Source organism: Trachurus trachurus (genome assembly GCF_905171665.1).
Source record: "Trachurus trachurus genome assembly, chromosome: 7".
NCBI classification, from domain to species: domain Eukaryota; kingdom Metazoa; phylum Chordata; class Actinopteri; order Carangiformes; family Carangidae; genus Trachurus; species Trachurus trachurus.
Genome location: NC_139901.1, coordinates 19,122,559 through 19,141,952, shown reverse-complemented (window position 1 = coordinate 19,141,952; position 19,394 = coordinate 19,122,559). Strand labels below are relative to the sequence as shown.

General features: G+C 43.5%; 1 protein-coding gene across 1 annotated transcript in view; it reads right to left on the bottom strand.

Annotated features, from left to right (window-relative positions):
- wnk3 (WNK lysine deficient protein kinase 3) overlaps positions 1 to 19,394 on the bottom strand; it is a 42,483-nt gene that overhangs the window by 14,915 nt on the left and 8,174 nt on the right. The window contains exons 2-10 of the mRNA XM_083976363.1: positions 15,372 to 16,627; positions 5,351 to 5,523; positions 4,780 to 5,000; positions 4,165 to 4,322; positions 3,908 to 3,996; positions 3,553 to 3,772; positions 2,996 to 3,323; positions 2,702 to 2,820; positions 2,367 to 2,570 (exon numbers count right to left, since the gene is read on the bottom strand). Coding sequence (XP_083832489.1) covers positions 2,367 to 2,570; positions 2,702 to 2,820; positions 2,996 to 3,323; positions 3,553 to 3,772; positions 3,908 to 3,996; positions 4,165 to 4,322; positions 4,780 to 5,000; positions 5,351 to 5,523; positions 15,372 to 16,154 — 2,295 coding nt within the window. The 5' untranslated portion in view covers positions 16,155 to 16,627. The remainder of the gene's footprint in view (positions 1 to 2,366; positions 2,571 to 2,701; positions 2,821 to 2,995; positions 3,324 to 3,552; positions 3,773 to 3,907; positions 3,997 to 4,164; positions 4,323 to 4,779; positions 5,001 to 5,350; positions 5,524 to 15,371; positions 16,628 to 19,394) is intronic.

Sequence of the window (19,394 nt, the reverse complement as noted above, 5' to 3'; positions counted from 1 at the left end):
CAGTTTGCTGCAGCTGAATGATGGCCACTTGCTGCTGCTGATGCTCTTGAATATGAATCTGCTGCTGTATTAGCACCTGTTGGTGTAACCTCTCTGCTTGCTGTTGTTGAAGCAGGACTTGTTGCTGACGCTGTTGTTCCAACTGTTGCTGCAGCAGAGCATGTTGCTGCTGCTCCATCTGCTGCTTGAGTTGCATTTGTTGTTGCTCTTGCTGCTGCAGCTGTAGCTGAGCTTTCTGTTGTAGCTGCTGCTGCTGCAAAATAGCCTGCTGTTGCAAATGCTGCTGGATGAGCGCCTGTTGCTGCTGTTGTTCCATTTGTCGCAGTAAGGCTTGCTGTTGCAACTGCTGCTCCTTTTGCTGTTGAGTCTGCTGCGGTTGCTGCTGCAAGACAATCTGTTGCTGCTGTGGTCCACTCTGCTGCTGCTTCTCTGCTTCAATTTGTGTTCCTTGTCCAATTTGTTGATATAACTGAGTCTGTGGGTGCTGCTGTGAAGAAGGTTGTTGTTGTTGTTGTTGTTGTTGTTGTTGTTGTTGTTGTTGTTGTTGCTCTAACTGCTGTTGCAAAAGAACTTGATGTTGGAGAAGACCCTGTGTTTGCTGCTGCTGTTCTTGTTGCTGTTGAATTAGAGCCTGCTGCTTCTGATCCAGCATCTGCTTATGTATAAGAGCTTGTTGCTGCTCCAGTTGATGTTGCTGTAGTTGGGCCTGTTGCTGCTGCTGCTGGAGCAATGCTTGTTGTTGCTGCTGATCCAGCTGTTGCTGGACATACATCTGATGTTGCTCGAGCAGTAAGACTTGTTGTTGTTGCTGCTGCTGCTGCTGCTGCTGTTGTAGCAGAGTTTGCTGTTGCTGAAGCTGTTGTTGCAGTTGTTGAGACTGCATTGCAGTCTGCTCGGTGGGATCCCCTGTTGGTTGCTGTATGTAAGACTGAGGCTGCTCCCCTGGCTGTGGTAGCGACATCGCTCGCTGCTCCATACCTGTTTGTGTAGGTAACACTTGCTGCTGAGGAGTCTGCTGAACAGTCGCAACAGGCTGCTGTACATAGATCTGCTGCTGAGGCTCATGTTGATGTTTCTGGACAGCCGTAGCTGAAAGGCCCTGTTGCTGCTGTTCTGGTGGTGGCTGAGTGGCAATAACTTGTTGTTGTTGTTGTTCAAGCACAGTGGCCTGGGCCTCCATTTGCTGTAGTGGCTGCTGTTGAAGGGTGGAGGTCTGGCAATCCATCCCTATCTGTTGTTGTTGGACAATAGTTTGCTGAGGGATCATGACAGGCTGTGTTTGCTGGGGTGCTGCCTGGGGAATGATGTCAGTGAGCTGCATGGGAGTGGCAGAGGGTTGGGTCTGCTGAGCGAGGGGCACAATGGTCCCCGCTAGTGCAGCAGGATCACTGACTGACATGGATGTGGGGAGAAGGTTGATGGGTGCTTGTGGGGAAACAGGTGGTATGTATGACTGCGAGGGGGCCATTGAGCCATGGGGAGTGGCAGTTTGAAATGCATCTGATGGGAATGTTTGTGACTGTTCAGTGGTAAATGATGATTGATGTTGGAGGAAGAGGGAAAAGAAAATGGTAGAAAAAACAGGTAAGAATAAGCTTCAGCAAGGGGCATGAATTAACAACACATTTAGTTGTAAAGAACAGGGCTTCCCACAGTGTTTTATAGCAGAGGTAGGGCGGCTCGCCTTAAAGGGATAGTTCAACATTTTGGCAAATTGATCCCATTGCCATAATCCCTTTAGTTTTAGGAGTAGGTTCGTTACCTTTAATTGTCGGTGCAAACTATTTTTAGAACAGCCAAGAGCTGCTCAGAGCTATGCTACGGAGGCTAATGGGATTTCTTGGTTTCCCTCATCAAACTCATCAAATACACAACCCAACAACTCCAAAATGCTCTCGTGGACAAGTTATGACCTGCACATTCACCACGCTATGAGATAATAACAGAACGTTACGAGACAGAGTTACGAACCTACCTCTGAAACTATAGGGATTATGGCAATAGGCCAATTTGCCAAAATGTTGAACTATCCCTTTAAGCACAAAGTAGAAAAACTTAACTTAAATATTAAAAGAAAAGTGAGCAGAAGTGCATTTTATACAGTGAGAATCTATATCTAATGACAAGAGGCTATTTATTCGTCACAGCTGGGGGAAACCCTGCACAGTGCACAGATCAGATAGTCAATCTCAGAGGATTATGAGGATGATTTGTGGTTGGGTAAATAGTTATTGCAAGGAGAAGAATCCAAAATGTGACAGAGTAGTTGGGATCGTAGCTTTACTTCCATAGTTGTTTGAAATGTTGTAGACCTGATGCAAATACGGTTTCATTTCAGTACACGTTAGTATTATCACCCCTTTCACCTGAAAATATTGTTGAGGTACACTTGGTGATACCTGCGGAACCTGAATGGAACCGGGCTGAAGAAATGTCTGACCGACAGGTCCCCCTCCGCTTTGGCCGATCGACATGCTGGACATACTGACACTCTGACCGAGAGGCACATTTGAAATACTTCCACTTTCACCAGTGGGGAGCATTTGAGGATGAGCCAATGCACCAGCACTCTGTGGACCGAGATCACGTGATTTATCAAAACAAAGATGTCAAACAATGAATAATTAATTAATTAATTAATTAATTAATTAATAATTTTAGTATCATTTACGAAGGAGGTAAAAATGACATAAAGACGTACAGATACTGTAGGAGGGAGAGTCGTCTGCGAGTGGGTGTACGACTCCCCTTGCTGAGAATACGCCTGGCTCTGTCCACTTGCATAGGATTCACAGCTGGCAGACCCGATGCTCTCACCTTCTGAGTAAAACACAGTTGAAGCAAAGAGACGAAATGTAAAAATGCAAACTACACATAAAGTATTTATACATGTACATGAAGCATTTTAGAGTATCTTGACATTTAGTTAATTCACAGTGGACCTTTCTAATAAATCCCTGCCGTACTGATCGTGTCATGACGGTGAACACTCTACCTGGGAGAGGAAGGGTGGTCCCGCTGAAAATATGCTGCTGCCGGACGTGCTGGTCCACTTCAGGCAGCTCCTCAGACTCCTGTCCTCCTCCTCCTCCTCCCCCCCCTCCTGTCTGTCCCGCTGCCCCTGGCCCCAGTAACGATGTGCATGATGGATGAGAAAAGGTGTAGGAAGTGAGAGTGGAGTCTCTTCTTTCTTCAAAGCCCTGTTGCTGCTGAAGGAGTTGCTGCTGACGACGCTCCCGTGACTTTTTGATGAGATTTACTCGGTCCCGAATGGATTTTCCCACCACCTTGGCATCACTCTCATGGAAGAAACCTGACTTTACCTGTGGTGAGGGAGGGGGATTTAATTAATTGATGGCTAGAATTAGGCTGTGGGAATTTAGGTCAGAAAGAGCTACTCTGAAATGGCTGATAAATGAGCTGGAGGATTTCTCTCACCCGACTTTTCCTTCAATCTTTTAAGCTTAAAAATCTTTTCCCAGCCTATCCTATACCCTGTGACATCCATGGGCTCCCGTCTATTCATTAGCCATGATTTTCCTTGTGTCTCACCATCTCTAGAGCCACCTCCTCAGCGCTATCATTCTCCAGGTCATAGCTGAACTCAATGGCCTCGTTGTCTTTGTGCTTCCCCTTCAGTTTCTTCGGCTCTTCAACCCAAATCCGGAGAGCCAGACAGTCTTGGGTCCCTGTGTCCTCCTCTGCCAGCTCAACACGGACCCCCGTGTCTTCCCCAAAGAATGCATGGTTCAGGAGGTCTCTGATGGACAGTCTACCGAGGGAAAGACAAGAAAAGGAGCAGTGGAGGGTGAAAGAGTTAACCACCAGAATGCTTTATAATTGTGCGATCAGGAATTCCACATGATACGGTGCAACATGTCATATCACGAAAGTAAAACTGACTTACCTCTGGCTCTTGTTCTGACGAATGCAGCCTTCGATGATCTCTTTTATCTCTGGGTCATTCACTTTATCAAAGCTGGCCGGCTTTATACCCTGAAGAGAGAGAAATGGGAAATTATATTATACCATTTTCATATTTGCTTTCCATATTTGTTTCACTGTGGACGCATGGACCGACTTTAAATAAACTTTAGGTCTGCACATGCCTTCCACATGAATGTGCTGAATTTAAATGAAAGTAATGCAGTCGGAGACACTCACACTTGTGACTTTGCGATAGATCTGAGCAGCATTTTGGCACTCAGAGTAGGGGTATTCTGAAGTAGCCATCTCCAGCATGCACATCCCAAAGGCGTAAACATCCACAGACTCATCATAGTGCTCCTCATACATCTCTGGAGCCATGAACTCCGGTGTTCCTGTTGAAACCAGACAGCAATTCACAGTCATCACCAATCAGAACCTACTTTTTAGATTTCATCAATCTATATTAACTGTCACATGATATTGACCACACAGGGCGAAAATGCCCCAAAGCGAATCAAACAATTGAAATTCAATTTAAACTCCCGTAAGATTCTTCCTGGCACCAGTTCTTACTTCCTGAGTTAAACTATATATATTGAGCTAGATGGTACTCACTGTGCACTGCACATCAGTGGTCTCTGTTTACGTTAAGTGCTACCCCACGTGAATTTTAGAGTGACTTTATCAATAATAATCTATACTCCCAGGCCACTGAGGCCCTCTGTAAAAATCCTAACAGTGCTGAATACACAGAAAAGTTTATTTATAGGCCCTGACTCAGTTTGTCAGTGAATCTGCTAAATGTCTGGCACCATCCTCTAAAGCAGTTGGTCTTCTTATGTAGCCTACCTATGACACTCTTGGCAAAGGAGGTTCGCATCAGCGTGGCAAGTCCGAGGTCACCTATCTTGACTGATCCTGTTGGACCTGTTATGAAGATGTTGTCACACTTGAGGTCTCTGTGGACAATTGGAGGAGTCCTGGTGTGAAGGAAGTGAAGGCCCTTCAGAATTTGCCGACACCAGCTCCTCAGGACTTTGGGTTTCATCACCTTAAAGCGCTTAAGGTAACTGTGTAGAGACAAGAGATGAAGTTAAAGTCAAGGAGAACGCCACGGGACAGCTAGAGGATCAAAACAACATTATTAATAACTTTCTATGCGTCATGATAAATGGTTATGACGTTGCACTTGGATAATAATAAAATTAACATTCAGAAAAATGTAATTCTCCATCAAATTGAATTACAAGTGTGTTGCTGTAATCATAATGATAAATATAATCTACTCAAATGAAAAAAAAAGCCACCAGCAGTTGTGTTTGCTGAATTTTTGGGCCATGTTTTCTTTCTGTTGTTTGTCTGGGAGAAAACTGAGCAGCCATTGAGTGAAGAAATACAGAAATAAGGCGGTTGGTCTAACGTTTTGAGTGTTCCTGAAGTCATGAGTTCAGTGACCAGTACGATGCACTTCTTGCCACGGAGCACAGACTCCCAGGAATCATAGAAGCGGACGATGTTGGGGTGCTGAAGTCCCTTCAGCATCTCAGCCTCCTCCTTGAAGCGTTGCTGCTCTGCCTTGGTCAGCTTGCGGTCCTGAGGTGACAGGTGTGCACATCAAGTTAAATTACACATGAATGTCAACATTTGCTATGAGCAGTACAGGAACTCTGCCACGTGAGTCTGCTCAGAGCCCAAAAAACATCATGAGGTTACCTGACACTGTACATGACTGTGCACTAACAACATTGGCCACTAGATGGTGATAGCAACATAAAGTTGCAGCACTGCTGAGACAACACCCAAGCTTTAGCTTTATAAAACACATTTCTACTGCATCTGCCACACATTCCCACTATGGCGGACAGGACACCACTGGACACGGCAGAAATCCAATTCACTGGCACAAGCAGCATCCCAATGGCAGACACAGTCATTCAATAATCCCTCTGTTAAGCACTGGTGCATAGGTTATTTATAAAACCTAAGACTCATGAAGGTTATACAGGGAAGGTATCCACCCTCTGTTTTTTTTTTTTTTTTATGCATGTCTTAATGTGTCTTAAATTTCTGGTCTATTTTTCAGTCTTATGTCTTACTCCCATGGTGCTTCATCAATAACTTATACTTATATGTATATATATGTGCAGACAAAAATTACAAAGTCAATGGGCAAGAGAATTTATGAATATGAGACTGATAAGGATCATGACATGTTATTAAATAATCAAAAACAATGCTGATAATCAAAGGCTTTTACCTCTTGGCTGGCGCCACTAAGTCAGTGTATATTTTTAGACTTGTCACAAGCAACTGTTTACGTCTTCTATTGCCATGTCTACAACGAACAAAGCTTTTCAGGTCTGTGGTCTTTTGACCTCTGTTGACCATGTGACCTGCTATTTGGGGGAATTATCTGAGAAGTTTAAAAAGAAAACACACACAGAGTTCATTCTCCTAGCTTTGCATTTAATAATAATAATAACTGCCAACCATCGATGTGAGAGCGAAATATAAGGAAAGAAAAAAACAAAACAGCGTGTCTGACTAAACATCTGCGAGGGAGTCGGATGGCAGCCATAGACGTGTCACAAACAGACCCCACTATAAATAGAAGTCGTCATAACACTGGCTTTCCATTGATCGATTCCATTGATGTTGAGCTTTTTTTGCTTTACACAAAGCCCCCCAAAGGGAGGCAGTGTACTGCAGATGTCTGGAAGCAAATAAACAGATATTCATGTATGCAGTTTCTCTGTCACCGCATGCACCGCGTACTATATTTATTATTATCTGTCTATTTTTCTAGCCTGCGCTCTTCTTTCAGTGCCTCTGCTTCTCTCCCTCTTTGTGTCTGTGTTTCATCTCCTCAGAGATCTTCAACTCCATGTCTGTGCTGGTTCAGTGTCCTTTTCTGGAAGTACTGCTGGAGACAATCTCTCCTCCCCCAAAAGGGAAGTAGCGTCAACAAGAAGGCTGCTCCTCAATGCACTATTATGGCTAAGAATAAGATGGCCAGTCAGTGCCAACCCTCGTACTTTTGGTACTTCACACAGACTAGATCGGTCACACTGCTACTGGCATATGATGACCTGTTATAATATAACGTATGCATTCCTGGGAAATAGCGTACCTAAGTGTGCAGGTGTATCTGGCCATGCTAAGCCTTTCTGGTGTGCTCGTTTTGTTGGGGAGTACTCTCTCTGTTTGGGTGCCCCTGTCCTCTTCCTCTCTCCACAGTCAGGACATCACTCTGCATCACTGTCTGGCTCGGTGTGAGACAGAGTGCTGCCTGTGTGTCCCTGTCTGATGCCTCCTCAGCGTCTATTGTGTCTCCCCCAGAGTGTGGTATCAGACAGCCTTAGGGTCAGCAAAAAGGTCACAAAGAGTTCAGTGAGTGGAATTGTGTCTAGACAAACTCACACAAACCTACTCTGCACTGCATATCCACCACCACAAATGCACATACACACCCATATCCACCCAAATCGAGGTGCAACAACAACAAAAACAACTGGACAACCAGATAAGAGCAGCATAAGTGTGTCATTGATAAGCCTTGGCCCTTTCTCCATTACCAAGACTGCAAAACACACCCAATCCAAACCTCTACTGCAGTTAAAAAGGCCCTAGTCACACTGACCTGTGTAATACTCTCAGAACCTGGAGCTGTGTGCTACAGCACATCAGCACAACCTTGGTACCGCAGTAAAAACAAACATGGATCTGACAAAACAAAAGAGGATACAGACGCCACAGGAGAAAAAGGGAAATTATGAAGCAACACAGAAACAAATAAACAGAAAGTGAGACAATGACAAAGCCCTGTTGTGACTGCCCTGGTCTGTCTTCCTCTAATTCAGCAACAACGTTCTCCATTTCTGCAACCTAAACAAGTAAACTCACAAGGTTTTAAGGTCAAAGTCATATCAATAAGGAATACAAAATAATAACTATTCTCAGATCTGATAAATCTGTGTATTAATGAGTTGGCTGAATTGTCTCACTCTTAGGACATGCTGTAGCTACCCTGATGAATGTCTAGACAGTACACAGAACACAACAGCTCTACATGCACTTGGCTCTTACTTTGTCGCAGACAAGGTGGACAATTGCCTTCAAAATTAAAAACAACCAGTGACGTGCTTTGAGCTCACATGCACATGCACAAATTTGCACTTAGCCACTTCCTGTTCAGCCTCTGTGTCTAACTAATGTGTATATTTTCACTACCATGTGAGCCATGTCAAAGACAAAGATCCATTGCCTTGTGATTTCAACTTTTTCTTATTCTAAAACTAACAGCAATAGGAAATGTGATGCAAATCCAAAGAGATGACGCTTAGATTTTGCAGAGATTGTGTCAGTGAGATGTTGATTCAACTCTATAGCAATATTTGAAGCCGCTGTAGTGTGAGGTGCGGATCAGACTGCATTACATTGATTTATTTTCTTATTTTGGCTGCAGATGATGAACAAACTACCAGGATCACTTTGCAAAATCCCTTAAGTCCCTGTGATAGAATGTCAACAAATAACCTATGTGCATATCTCTGAATATGTGTGCATTGTCTATGTATGTGTGTATGTGTTAGGTATGTATGTATTGTGCATACATTGTGTACATGTGTGTCAGTATGTGAGCACGTCTAGGAAAACACAGGCATGCTGGCCTCTTATTACCCACCCATAAACCTCATACATTTACTTGTTTATTAGATCCACATTATTATTTGAACACTGGACACTGGCTACCATTCTTATCTTACACTATTTAATTAAATGTTTGTTTTTTTCCTATCCCATTACTAATGTCTTGATGTTCGCTCCTCCATTCACATTCTCCTGGTTTATTATCAGTGTGCATTTGTGTCTGTACTTGTGTGTATGTGTATGTGTATGTAGGTATAAATTAGTTCTCCACAACCTCTCATCTCTACACTATTAAATCTTTATGTCTGTAGCAGTGTTTGTGCAGCGTTTATCCAGGGAAAACTGTTCTACTAATTCATAGCGGTTCAAGGTGCGGGACGGTTTGGGGGAGGTTTACTGCTGTTGTCATGGGGATGTCCTCCTGGTGGTGTGGCTGTATGGCCCCCAGTTTGTATGGTCAGGGCTGGGACAAGACGTGTTCTCCCTCACTCTCAGGTGAGGAACCAAATATAACAAAAGGGGAATTCAACAAATAGAATAACCAAGTCAATAAGAAGAAAAAAAAAAGTAACTTAAGTCAATGAAAACAAATGAACTTGCAAATAAAAGAAGATGCTACTCAGACCACTACAGAGAGAGCAACAGGAGCAGCTCTAAAGAATATCTTGAAACAAGAACAACTTTTCAAAAAATGTGTATTAATTAAGCAAACGAATATTCAACAGGAAGACTCCTCGTTAACCTCCACTGCCAATGGGAGTCACCCCATGAGTGACTGGTGGTGTGCCTCTCTTTCCTGGTCCCCTGTCTGGCCCTCCATCTCACCGCCACTAAGCTCTGTGATGGTGACTGCTGTTCCACAACAACCGGTTGGGTGCAGCAGCAGCAGCAACCACCACTTTGACAGTCACTACAGCACCTGTACTGTATGATCACTGCACAGCACTGTCCCTGATCCCCAAACCATAGTTTACTGCATAAATTGGAAGTTGCCACAATTTCCTTGCATATATATTCATAACCATGAACATATCCAAGCAACCACCTCTAGTATTTGTGATAATTAGAATCGTGTGTGTGTGGGTTGGAATCTCTTCGGATATCACTGTGTGGTAAATTACATATGTGCATATGTTAACTACATCCTAACTGCAGACTGTTTTTTCATTTGTTTCATTTTACAGTTTTGTTTTTGTTTTCTTTCTTAGGTCTGACCGTCATTGTAGAACTAACAGTATTTTAGTTATTATTTTTCTTCTTATAACATTTCACCAAAAACTCTGTCTCATTACCATAATTTGTATCCCTGTGCTTTGTATACTGTCTTTCATGTTGTTTCCGATGTTATTGCACCAATAAAAGCAACCATTTAAAGGTTTCACAAATGTATTAATTAATGGAGGGTAACTGTAATTGATTACATCATATTCACCATAGTTTCTATTATTTTGTCCACGCCTGCATGGTTAGTTTGGCTATGCAATGCTGCTGTTGCATGGTGCCTCCCAGGGAGGTCCACTGTAGCCTGGTAAACAGAGTAACACTTAAGACCATGTTGTGCATGTGCACTGTGAGATTTTTTTGGATCAGACATCTGGTAGAGCAGAAGGTCAGGCGGCAGGTTAAGTAGTCTCATAAAACACTGGGGGAAATGGACAGTATATGGCTCACGAGGCACATTTGGTAGACGTAAGAGGTTTGCCGCCGGGGTCATAAATGCCAAAGCATGCCGGGCCTAAAACATCTATTTTGGCAAACAGCACATTGAGTATGAGATATCACAAAATCAACACGAGATGAACTGGCATCCATGGTTACATTTTTATCTGAAGGAGGAGCGTGCCTCAGCTAACTGTGGGATAAACAGGGTGGCTTTAAGGGCAAATAGGGGAATGTTATTCTTGCTGTAGGTGAATATTTGTGGATATTTAGTGTGTATTGCCCTGCAGTGTGAGTAAGCATGTCAGTGCTTGAAAATCCGAGGTGGCGGGTGGTTCGGATTAGATTACTGTAAGCTACAACAGCTCAGACTAACAAGATAGATTGCTGGAAAAGGGCTAGCTTGCACGTTGGATTAGAACCCCAGGCCAGTGGGCCAAGTTCACTAACCTTTATAGATCCCCATAGCCAATAGAATACGCTAGCCAGTTTCTTTTTAAGTGACAAGTGGTCACCTAAAAGGGGGCTTCCACAGGTTTATGGGAGGGCTTGATTGGACTGGCTCACATGTCAAAACTGTTTAATCACAAGTGCTTGACATGTATTGAATTTTGTTTAAGCTATACAGTTAATGCTAGGGTTATGTGGTTAATGCCTCAGACATTCAATAGCAATTGAATCTCTGTTGCCGGTTAGGTAACTAACATTGCGGCGGGAGGATACAGCCCGGGGGACACTAGCCAGCTGTCAGTGCCCTAGATGAACATACGTCTGGTCAGTTCGGTTGGATCAATTTCATCCGGGTCCGGTCAGTTCAGACCCAGATGGAATTGATTCTGTACTAAAATTAGTCGAGGCCAAATTCACTTGATTTGGCCTTGACTAATTTTAACCAGCCATCAATAGTCTGGCGTTGCTTTTTATGTCCTAACCCAACTGGTTTTTCAGAATGTTAAGCAATCGAAATAATCTCCAGCACCTCCCTTCACTGTTGTTACCAGCTGTGGCAGTGATGAATGTGTGTGCGTGTGTGTGTGTGCGCGCGTGTGTGCGTGTGTGCGTGTGTGCGTGTGTGTATGTCATCAGGGTAAAATGTGGTCCTGGATCTGCATCTACCATCACAGGAACTGTCACAGAAGTGGTTTAGAGCAGTCTGGCAGATGCTTATTTGTTTGTTTATCTGTGGAAAGTATTTATCACTGCAATAGCATCTTGCACAAACATGCAAAACATTATCCCATAATCTCACAGGTCCCAATGAAGTTGGGTGTGGTAAAACCCATGAAAAAAAAAGTGCTCAAAAATAATTCAGCAATATTGAACAATAATTATAATGTAGCTACTGAATACTCATGTAATAAACATCAGAGAATTCATGGGTTACTAGTAGTATAGCATGAAGCACGTAACAAGGACGTAAGCAAATGAGACAAACCAAACGGTGCTATAAACAGCTATTATCTCTAACATGAAACAGACAGTTCACTGTGACCAAAATCATCTCTCAATCTTGTGAGTGGTTTATTATCATGTCATCTACTGAACCAATGGCCTTAATGGTATATAAGTGAGCCAGAGGTCTAAACTTTTTAAAGGTGCTAAAAAAAACTGACATCGAATGTTAGCCTTAACTCTTAGCAATATCAAAGTTCAGGTTGAAGTAAGTGCTGAGTCTTTTTTACCAAGAAACATAACGTGGTGATTAGTGGGCAAAACTATAAGCAGTCATGAATCTGAAAGGCACTGTAATGTTGTATGCTAAATCACTAAATATTTAATGCAGTAATAATTATGGCAACCATCAGGACTGTAGTTAATCATTCTCTAGTGTTTGTAGTCCTGTTGAGTGTAGCTGGGGTAAGCTGAGCTGAGCTGGGCCAGTCTGGGATGACTGGGTTGAACCAGTCTGGTTTCTGCCGCCCGAGTTATGCTGTCTGTGCAGGGTTTTTGTTCCAGCCTGACAGGCACCCACTGTAATTAACTCCCTGGATCACTCTGCATGCTCACTCACACAGACAAAAAGTGATGGGGGGAGAGATGGAGGGAGAGGGGAGAGTGAGAGAGAGAGAGAGAGAGAGAGAGAGAGAGAGAGAGAGAGAGAGAGAGAGAGAGAGAGAGAGAGAGAGAGAGAGAGAGAGAGAGAGAGAGAGAGAGAGAGAGGGTGATGGGCAGACACATACAGTGGCATATGTTGACACAGACGGACAGAGAGCAACAGCTCGCACACAGAAATGCAATACATGGTATATGGCACACAGAAAATACATGCACTAAGGGTGACGGATGGCAAAACACTTGCAAGGGAGATATATAGCCGTGCCCTTTTAGGTGTGGAATTCCCAGGGAAAGGCAGAGGAAAGAAGAGAGATGGTGTCCGCACTGTGAACTTTAATTACCCACTCTTTCAAGCTGCATTTGGACAGCTAATCCCCTGGCTTCCCTCTCATTGTGGACACAGGAGGAAAGGAGCTAGGTAGGTGCTCCCTGGTTGCAGTCTGACAGGATACTGGAGATAGCATCAATAACATCAAATAATGTTTTGGCGAGTCATGTACGGGGCCGTTTATCATCCTGTGTCATCCAGTTCCTTCAAATTGGAAATGATGCACAGCTCGCCTCGTCCATAGTTCACGGTCTTCTGTGCCTGATGTTTGATTAATGGGGCCTATATTTATCAGTAGAGATGACTGCTGTTTGAATTTCAGCGTTACACAAGCATGAGTGAAGTCAAAATTCAAAAATACTGTTTAATAGCATCCTTAGCTTAGACACATCCACACTGTAACTGTGTTATCAAAGATTTCTTGCATCAAGTCAGTATTAAACAGCAGATTGACCATTATCATTAGGATCACTATAGTTCATTTTAATTTCTTTTTACTTTGAAACTGTGTGCGGGCTTTAAAGTAGTGATCATGTGACCTGAGTGACTAGAATGTTGCGCTGAATGTGGCACTGGATCCATCTATAGGCTTGTGACCACCAGACCACTGTGTCCTGTGTGTGTGTGTGTGTGTGTGGGTGTTCATCCTGCATGTGGTAACTTAGCATTAGCATTAGCTCCACAACTGCTCTCTGGGAGGGATGCCATCATAATCCTGTGTTTGGCTCATCGTCTCCCCACCTCCCTTTCCTTTCTATCTCTCCCTCTTTCTTTCACCATCACCGCCTGTGTTTCTTCCTTTTCTTCCTAACGCTGCCTTTTTTCCCCCTTCTCCTTGCTCTTGTCTGATTCTAAGTCTGTTTACTTTCCCAAAGGCTATCCTCCAATCTGTTCATAATATACAATCCACTCAGACAATAAAATATACAAAGTGTAGTCTCTGACTGATGTAGCCATAAATGTCCTCATGATTAATACCGACACTATTTTTTACAGCCAGTAAAAATAGTTACTCTCCGTAAGATTTAAATTGACCCAAAGCCTTTGTGGAGGATATCACAGATTTGATATGGGTGCACAAATCAGCTTAAACCAACTGTCTTTTCATTTTCCATTTTTTTTTTTTTTTTTTACCAGCACTGATCCACTCACACTCCTGCAGCACAGCAAAATACAGTGCGGTGCCCTTGATGGTGTCATAAAAGAATGCTGTCTGGTAGCCAAACATATTAGTGATAACGCTATTACTGAAGGTGAAAGGGGGCGGGGCTACCTTTGGAGGCTGAGTAGATCTCTTCGAAAATGGACGGATCAAGTATTTGAATAGGACTAAACAGGAGCTGTGGCTAGTGTGATGTACCCCACCAGCAGAGCCTAAGTGCTGATGTGAAGCTGATTCACTAGGTGTTGGAGTAGCACCAGAAAAGGTGATGGGGGCATGCCTGCTGCTTGTTAGTCCAACAGACAGGGCCTGATCTCAAGGATTAGTCAAGGCTCTTGTTTTGGAATTAGCTCCAAACCAAACACATGACTGACTTTTCTCACACAAAGCCAGCAGTCAAATCAGATGGCTTACCATAACACTGCTCTCTATTGTGAGGCCAAGAGTCAAAGGGACGCATTTCTTCTCTCCTCCACAAGTCTGTCTCCCACCACATGTTGAATTCACACACACCGTCTAACAATGTTTCTCATTACATCTGAGCATAATGAATCCAAGCAGCTACACTATGCAGCGCTCTGGTATACATAAAAAAAAAGTTTCACTATTGTCCTCCCAGTGTCAATGCACGTCAAAGAGTTTGTTGCAGTAATGTCTGCTATTGTTACACCAACATTTGCTGCAGTGTTCCTTTGTGTTCACAAAATGCTTTTCATTCAGAGCTTCCCTTTCACATGACTATTTTCATTTCAGAGTCAGACCTCATTTGATTACATGATGGGCACGAGTAGGCTGTGGCATGTAACCTACTGCAGCCTCGGCTATGCCCGGACGCATGTTTAAGGCAGCAGCTAGAACAATAACGCTAATGTATTTTGTACATTGTCCCTGATACAAATAAACGTATTAAATTAAACTAAACTATTGAATTCTTTAAAAAGTAATTTCTATAAAGTAATCACAGAAAACATACAACTTCTGCACCGCTCAAGATGTGTCTTCTCCATGAGGAACCCCTGCCTGATTTCAAACACTACACCTAAAAAGTATCAGTTCCTTATGTTCTTATGTTCTATGAATGAATTCTTATAATTCAAGGCAATGCAGCGATGTTGTCTCTAATAAGAAACAGTATCACAACAAGAAGACGCTCTGACAGCCTATGATTCTATTATTCATAACAGCCCTAGAAAAGGCAAAGCCTATTCGCTTTCACTTTGTGCTGTCACTCAGCTACAAGCGATGCTCCTCCTTTTCACCCTGGTCTCCACCGAGCTGTAGTCTCACAGCATGAAAAGAAAACAGACAACGTGCTGAGATTTCCTGATTTCAGGAGGAAGGGCTCCTGGGACACATCTAATGTAATTCACTTCAAAAGCACAATGCTGGGCCCAAACGTCTCAGAAGAACACTAATTGGAAATATTATCTGTTGACATATCGCACTTTCATTTACCTCTCACCTGGTGTACACATTCTGGATACTGCTTTGCTGCCTATTTTGGGATGATTTCATCTTTACAGCTAATGCAGAGTTTATTATGATGTGTGATAATGGTGTGAAACAAAAGGAAACACTTTGTCTTACCTGCAGCTCACACCAAGCCACCTCCACCCAAGTCTCGGTATCCAGTCCTTTATACACAGTTTTGAAGGCTCCTCTGCCCAGTTCAATATCAAACTTGAGGAACCTGCCTCCAGGGGAAGTAGCTACAGCCTTCATCTCCGCCTCCTCCTCCAGCTCCCGGTCCCTCTCCTTCCCCCTGTGGGTGGGGGTGGAGGAAGGAGCGTCTTTGCCAGGCTCCTGGCTGGAACTGGCACAAGACGGGTCGTGACCCAGGGCAGCGCAGGATGAAGTAGCTCCTTGCTGCTGAGCGCTGCTGCTGCTGCTGAAGACGGAGTCTGTGGATCGCAGCTCCAGGTGGGGGGCGCTGTGCGGCGCCTCGGGGGGCACCTCCACGTCATCGTCCTGCTCGCAAATCTCCACGCTCTTCCTGAAGAAGCGCTTCTCTCTCCTCAGTCGTTTCTGGCCGGCGTCAGCTGGTATGGAGGGCGTGGAGAACGAAATCGGTTTGACTGCGATCTCCTCGCCCTCCTGGCTGGCTTCTCCCCCTCCTCCTCCTCCTCCTCCTCCTCCTCCTCCTCCTCCTCCGCCTCCCCCTCCTCTTCCTCCCCCTCCCCGGCTTCCTCCATCCTCTCCTCCTGTCGCTCTCCTCTCCGGAGTCTGGGAGGAGAGGTCTGAGGAGGTGCTATGTGTCCTCTCCCTCTGTTGGTCGGCCCTGCCCTCCCGCTCTGTGTCCTCATCCCTCTGTCCATCAGGTTTCTCCGAGGAGTCCTCGGTGCCTGTGGGCTCTCCCGGGTCAGTAGCCATGAGGCTCGGCCTTTCGCGCCCCTCCTAGACCTCCTCCTCCTCCTCCGAACCTTTGCTCCTCCGACAGTCTCCGTCTCTCTCTCTTTCTGTGGTCACCCACTCACTGCTTCTAGTCTGTCCGACTGTTCTCCGAGTGCTGCCGATGACTGAGGTCCTTCCTTGGTCAAACTGGTGACCCTCTCCCACTTTTTCTCCCTTCTCTTCTGGATTCTTTAAGGTAGCACAGGAGGGTGAGACCACAGCTGTTGGAGGATAGTTTCTTTCCTCACTTTCCTCATCACCATTTCCTACATTTTCTTCATATCCCACTAAGGTGCAGGATGAATTAAAAAAGAGAGAGGGGAAAAAAAGGAAAAATCACTCTCACTGTTGCAGCTCTTACTAGCACTCTAAAGCGGGAGATTTATCAAGTCTGTTGGGAAAGCTGCAGTGTTTTCCTTTCAAACAGCGGTGAGAATCTCTTCAAGTAAACCCTGCAAGACACAAACAAAATATTTCCATTAATATTCAGACAGTCAGAGGAGAGAATTTCTGTCACGTTGAAAATTTGAACTCTCTACAGTAAATATGAATGCTTGAGGTGTTCATTAGTCTACCACTAGTTAGAGGAGGAGCTGAGAGATTCAGAAGATTGTTGGCACTAAACATGTGGCTGTCAACTGTATGTACCGTGCATTCAGTTCAGTTTATTAACAATGTCAACTTTTTATGCGAACACAGACATCTTTTTATGGCAGACAGACTTTGTCTCAACAAGTCAGGGGGTGAACTATTCATCTCCAACCTATTTTTCCTCCTGCCTCATCCATCTGTTCACCAGACAACCAGAGGAGTAGAAACAGGGGGACGGCAAAATGTAACATGGCAGAATCGCTAAAGGACATCCACCTCTGCCCCCCACCTGAGGCGAGCCTTAATCATGAGAGACATCAGAGCAAAGACAAAACAAGATGCTACAGTCCCCTAACTCTCAGAGGCCTGTGAGGATTCAGCCTCCTCTCCAGGTTCCCTTTCCCATTTTTCCATCCTCTTGGATTTCACTGACCACTGCCACCACTTTCAGCTGCTCCAGCTTTCCATCACAAGTGTTAATTCCTGTCTTGATGAGACACAGAAACAGTGCACTGAACATTAGACTACAAGTGGACTAAATGTTCCTTAAACACATCAAATGTATTTCTACCGTACATACCAGTGGAGTCAATGTTGTTTAACTGAAACATGGTTCAAAAAGAGATGAAGTGCAAATGTCCAATACCTTCCTCTTCAAATGTTTAATTTCTGGGAGGAGAGGTGGGGGTGTATATAAGATAATATAAAGATTAATGTAAACAGATCTCACTTAGGGAGTATAACACCTTTGAACATCTTTGTGCCGTGATGAAAAACTTGATATTTCTTCTCCAGTCAACAGACCTTAAAATAAAAATACTGTCCAAATTCTATCAGTGAATTTTCTGTATTGATGTCAATTACTTCCCCAGATTTGAACTCTTTTATTATAACTGGTAATTTTGATGTTCACATTGATAATCCTGATAACAGCACTTCTAAAGAAGTTATTGCTTTGCTTTCTTTGATACATTTGATCTACAGCATGTGACTGGCTCAACACAAGGTCATACACTGGACTTATCAGCAAGGGTCTCACTATTCCTACTGTGACTGTTATTGAATTGGCACTCTCTGATCATTTCTGTGTTTTCTTTGATGGCAGGTTTCTACAAACACCCAAACCAGACCTAAAACTGTAACCACTGAGCAAGACCAGCACGGCACCACCTACAACAGTAAAGTGTGGATGAAAATATCTTCTCTTTAACAAGATACTGCTATAACAGCTGTCAAGGTTCAAATGACCTCTGGAAAAAAAACATAAAGAGCAACAGAGAAATGTCACACAAAGAAGAAAGTGAAAAGAGAGAGTGCAGACAGGGTCGGCATAAATGGAGGAAAGCTAAGCTTCAAATGAGCGGTGCCATTTTTAGGAGTGACTCATAATGCCAGAATGGACAATCTAACTTTTCCTTTCAACATAATAAATAGGAATATAGACAACACTGGTGATGCTCTATTCACCACTGTAGATGCATTAACACAGTTGCCTTTAGAGTTTACATCAGTTCACATGAGTAATGAGTTTGGTTGTTTGTTTTTTTAATCAGACAACTGAAAACACTGGTTTGTGTTACTATTCTGACTGAAACACTGGTGACACTGATGTTAGTTTCAGATGTCTTTTGGTACAAAATGAGAATTTTGTATATTGATACTTGATGACTTGTTAAATCTCACCGTCTGAGCAGTTTGGGTTTTTGATACATGTGTGAACAAATGTAACCTCCAATGTAAGATATGAGTAGACATGAGAGCTACTTTGACTGAAGTAATAGGGGATGTTGACTATTAATTTGACAAAGTAGCTTTCAGAGTAAAAACAGGTTGGAGACCCCGGTGTGACTTTGTTTCTATGAAGTAAATAAACAATTATATTTTAGCAGGTAAGCTTGCAAAATGCTGCAAACATTAAAGTTAAAAAAAAAAAAAAAAAACGTAAATAGAGTCTGGCGATCTCCATTATTAGTGCAAATAATTCCATTTCTATTTTGTAAAACTTTAGGAAGCAGAAACATTCATTCAGAACTGTCGGCCCAACCAGTATGAAATATTTCACAAGCCACATGGGAGAGGAATCCTTTCATCTGCTTTATCTGCCAAACAAACGCTTCATCTGTGTTATGACAAGAAACATTTAAAACTTCCTAGAACGCCCAGCTGACCTAGTCAACAATTACACATGCCTCTCGTAACAATCAATAGCGCATTAATTGGTATCTTGTGATTTAAGTTGTGTTCAACAGCTCCATTAGTCCACAGAAAGCTGCTGTTAGTATGCGATACCAACCATTAAATATGGATGGCGAGCTATGGGCCAGTCGAGTGTAAATAATTCATACACAGAGGGACTGTCCTGGAACTGTACCGGATTGACTACCACACATCTGCAACAAAGGGCTCATAAATATACAAAACTATGATTATGATTCAAGTCAACCATTCAGGCAGGGTAATAAGACACTGTTTCAAATTGGCCCACCGTACTACCCTCTGTCAGCAGAAGGTGAAACTCAACACAGCATGTTTCCTCTGACACGGCAATCTCCCTGCAATACTGGAACTCATTCACTGTTTGGGATTGTGTATGCCTGAGTGTGTGTGTGTGTGTGTGTGTGTGTGTGT